General features: G+C 39.0%; 1 protein-coding gene across 1 annotated transcript in view; it reads left to right on the top strand.

The window, feature by feature from the left end:
• The window catches only part of ERBB2 (erb-b2 receptor tyrosine kinase 2), a 138,358-nt gene that overhangs the window by 78,428 nt on the left and 55,142 nt on the right, over window positions 1-4,788 (top strand). The window contains exon 4 of the mRNA XM_018563598.1: window positions 949-1,083. Coding sequence (XP_018419100.1) covers window positions 949-1,083 — 135 coding nt within the window. The remainder of the gene's footprint in view (window positions 1-948; window positions 1,084-4,788) is intronic.

The raw sequence follows: 4,788 nt of genomic DNA, 5'->3' as shown, positions 1-4,788 counted from the left end.
TATATATATATATATGTTACATTTTATTTATTTTTGCATATGATTTGGATGATTAAAGTCAGCACAGTTTCATCTAATTCCCTAAGCTACAGGTAAATTCTCTTACAAAGTCAAAATTCCCCCGCAAAATAAATAGCCTATTTACCTTTAGTTAATCAACCCAATAGTGTTCATAGTCATTTGTGTGGGGACAGTTTGTAGCAGTAAGTAAGGACAGAGAAAAAAATATACACTTTTTTACAGACACCCAAAGGATCTGCTATTTTCACACTGCAGTGTTAGCAACTTATTTTGGTGGACACACAAGCACAATGCAAAGCTGACTGATTTGCTGGCCAAATAGGGGGCAGGTTTAGATGCAAGTGCATGGACAGTCAACGTCAAAATACACCTCTGACTGTGATAATGCTACAGAGAGATAAACATTTGCCCTTGCCACAAGTACTTGTAGCAGTTCTCAGGGAATCTGTGAAGGTTCTCATTTCTCCGGGTCATGATATAGATGGTAGTAGATAGTCAGTTATTTTATATTATTAAAGACGTTTTGCTGCTTATCAAGGTAACTTCTTCAGTTCAGGAACCTACCTCCGCTTTTATAGCCACAAGGCTAACTTGGTCACCTTGTTCCAGTCACCATAGAATGTCTCAATGCAGAAGTTGATTGTCCGAGAACATGATGGAGGTGTGAAAGCTTCTGCATCCATCCTGTTCTAATTACATAGTGCAATCTCATCATACCTCTTATGCCACCCACTCTCATTCACACCCAATTTAGTCACACCAAGTTCTTTGACAGTTACCATCTGCCCTGACACATTCCATGTATTTTTTTACCCGTAGAACCCTTCCTTGTTAACCTTATTATATCTGTTGCGCGTCATGGGATTGTATGGTGCTATATACATAAATAAATAATAATAATAATAATTTTGTTTCGTATCTTCACAGAGATCCTGAATGGTGGAGTAATCATGGAGAATAACACACAGCTGTGCTTTCATACAACCATCCTATGGAATGATATCCTGAGCCATAGCAATTCCTTGAAAAGTGTCATGGTTCTACATCCTGACATCCGAAAATGTGAGAAAGCTGGGTCTAGAATAGGGTTGAGCTTAATGAGAGAGCATGTACTGAACATATGCAGGCTTATTAGGGCTAAAAGCAAAGTAAAATGTGTTACCCATGACAGCCAACCAGAATTCATGTTTAAAGAGACTGTCAGTGGGAAGGAGGCATTACGTTTAGGCACCTAGAGGCAGGTTCATTCACAGCAGTTTGCCCCCTCCCTCCTCCCAGTTATAGAGTTTATTTAACAAATATGTCTGCAGTAAACTGAAATCTTGTTGGGTACAGTGGATGAGATAAATTGATCTGGTTTTGTAGGCGATATCTTTTTATTTTTTTACACTCGTGTCGGAGGATTAGAACCTCAAAAAGCCAGTGAACAAAAACTGTACCTTTTTTTAATTTTTTTAATTTAATGTTAAAATTATATTAGCGGGTAAAAAAAACAACAACTTGTTGCCGCGCTGTCCTTAAATGGTGTACTAATAATATGTGATCAGTGAAAATTCTAATGTGACAATGTGTCCACTTTAAAATTAAACAAAACATGTATGTGTCAATAAACACCAAAGTTTATGTTTTTCAAACTATGTACTCTATGAAATGCACTTAAACAATTGATTCAAATAAACAGTGAGAAATCAATAAACAATAGGTTTTCCAATCACAATGTGAATTAAAAAACAATGTCCATAAAAGTTCATATGAGTGAAACCATCCAAATGATTTGAAAATTCATACACATGTGATTTAGTCTTTGCTCCTCCACCGTCTTATTACCACCACGTGGACACTCAGGGGGTTATTCACTAAAGAGCCGAAGGATTAAGCCCAACCTTTGGCGAATCCTTTGGCTGCAGGAGTTCGTTCATTTTGCCGCGGGAGTTCATAGAATGCGGTCGGGTTGGCGTGCGTCGGGATTTTTTTTATTTCAACGAGTGGTGGCGTGGACATCGCTGGATGACGTGATTAAGCTTTGCACTTTGCGTTTTTTTTCTTTTTTTTTTTAATTAAAGTAATTGTCAAAGACTTTTGGTGTGTGTGTGTTTTTTTTTTCCCCTCAATTAAAGGATTTTTTCTAAAAGTCTCTTTATTTACATTTTTGTACCATTACTCATTTACAAGGGGGGGCAGCATCTGGGTGCCCCCTTTCCTGCCCTGCCTGGCCTGTGCCCGGATTAGGTGCCGGTTGGGAATTTTAGGGGGGACCCCACTTTTGTTTAACCATTTTTTGGCAGTGGGGTTCCACCTTAAAATTGCTAAATTTCTACCAGACCTAAAGGGCCTTGTATGACTTTTGGGGAAACCCCCACGCACTTTTTTTTCTTTTAACTTTGGGGGGGAGGGGGTCCCCGATTGTTTAGGAGGGGAACCTTGCGTGTCTTTTTAATTTGTTTTGCTTTTGTTTACATTTTCTTTTATTCTGCTCGCTACCTCCGGGCTAGCGAGCATAATAACTGAGCCGAATGCTGCTCGGCATCTCTATGAGAATAAGGGTGAACAGTAGTGAATGAACTGACGAACGCTCGACTCAGCCGATCCAGATGTTGGATAAACTTAGACAAAAGTGTTCTTCGGCTGAGCCGAACTGTTTGGCTGAACCATGGTGAAGTGAAGGGAGCCGAAGGCAGCCAATGTACAGCTGTTTTCAGCTGTACAGGACTCAAGTGAATAGCCGAATGCCATTCAGTTCCCTTCACCTCGAGTTGGTTATTTACTCGGCTGGCTTTGGCAGCTTAGTAAATAACCCCCTCAGTGAAATGCTCACCTTGGATGTTAGACCATCACACAAGGTCTAATCATGCTGTTCCCCATTATGTTATATTAGCCAGATGGTGATCTACCCTCATAAGAATCCACTTATGGAAATTCCCGTATCTCTCTTTGTACGTACCCCAAGGATCCCCAAATAAAAAAAAGCATACAGACCATAGTTCTTTCTGTACTAATTAAAATAAAGCTTTTATTAAAAGCTACTTACATAAAAACACAGGACAGCCAATGTATTCACAAAGTAATATGGTAATGCAGACAGGAACACTGCTGGATCAGCCACAAGGAATACGCCGAGCTCCAGTCTCACCTCTTCCACACTATGTCACAAGTTTGTGATCCCCCATACCATTGGGATCCTTAGAGGACAAAGACGGATATGAGAGGGATATGAGAACTTCCATGAGTGCACTTTTATGAGGGTAGATCCCCACATGGCTAATATAGCATAAGGGGGAACAGCGCAATTAGACCTTGTGTGATGTCTAGCATCCAAGGTGAGCAGAATTTCATGTGTCCACGACGGTGGAGGAGCAAAGACTGAATCATGCATCTGAATTTTCCAATCATCATTTGGATGGTTTCACTCAGATGAACTCCCACAGACTTTGTTTTTTATTTCACGTTGTAATTGGGAATCTAATTGTTTATTGATTAACAATTGACTGTTTATTTGTAGTCAATTGTTTAAAGGTAATTCATAGTTACATAGTACATAGTTTGTTGAACATAAACTGTGGTGTTTATTGACACATACTGTACATGCTTTGTTTAATTTTGAAGTGGACACATTTTCATATTTGAATTTTCACTGATCACATATCATTAGCACACCATTTAAGGACAGCACGGCACTTATATTAGTGGGTAAAATAGATAGCAGCTGCTTAGCTGTACTTGAGTTGCTTGTGCTAAACAGTCAAAACTTTTTTCTTTATCGTTCAGTAAGGGAAAGGGGATCAGATGTAAATCAGAGATAATTGGGTTATACTGCTGCCTTTAGGGGAAATTGAACACCGGCAGGTATAACCTCTCCCACTTGCATCATTGTGTGTTTACTAGTGTCCTCGGAGGATGGATGTCTTTTCATGTACACTGTATGTGATCAGCTATTTGGAGCTGTCAAAAGCCGGTAACCACTGTGAATCAGCGGTTACAGTTCATTAATAGATGCCTCAGTATTGAGGCATCCATTAATGAAAGAATTAAGCTTTTACAGATGCCTGATCAGTGTCAGCGATCAAGTATCTGGCAGTGATAACAGAGTGGTGTGAACCACTTTGCTATCACAAGTTTGACAGCTCTGTACAGATCACGATCTGTTTTAACAGCTCTGTACAGATCGTGATCTGTTTTGACAGCTCTGTACAGAGCCTGTGTACTGGCTTTATTTTGCTACAAGTTTCTATGAAGCATGGACACTCGTAGCAAAATTTTGAAACATTGTATCAGACTTCTAATCGTTCTAGGAACGATCAGAAGTCTTTAGTGACATCTGACCCTTAAATGCTGCAGAATCAGCATGTCAGAAATCAGTGTCACTAAGGTTATTATTGGCTGTTCCTAGGTTTGGAGCAGCCTAATAACAATCAAAAATGTAAAAAAAATAATTAAATGATCAAGCAGTAATAGTGACTGTTTATAAGTAATTTTTCCGTGCCATCCGGATAAAACTACACCTAAAACTAAAAAAGTATAGAATGAATGAATATATCCTGCTGCCGTGCTAAACCACAGTGTGTTAATAATCTCAAAATGAATGCACCGCGCTGGAAATGTGTAACAGTTCAAAACAGTTGATAGCCATTTATAACAAATAATAATATAGCAACGTGTATCATATAATATAAAACGATTCTCCACAGTTCAGACTTCAATATAGAAGAAAGATGCACATAAAAAATAGTTCTTGCATGTATCCCGTGCCTAGAGTCATCAGAGGTCGTT

Source organism: Nanorana parkeri, unplaced genomic scaffold (assembly GCF_000935625.1).
Source record: "Nanorana parkeri isolate BGI_ZX_2015 unplaced genomic scaffold, ASM93562v1 scaffold679, whole genome shotgun sequence".
Lineage (NCBI taxonomy): Eukaryota > Metazoa > Chordata > Amphibia > Anura > Dicroglossidae > Nanorana > Nanorana parkeri.
Note: the sequence above shows the minus strand (reverse complement) of the source record. Positions and strands in the feature narration are given on the sequence as shown.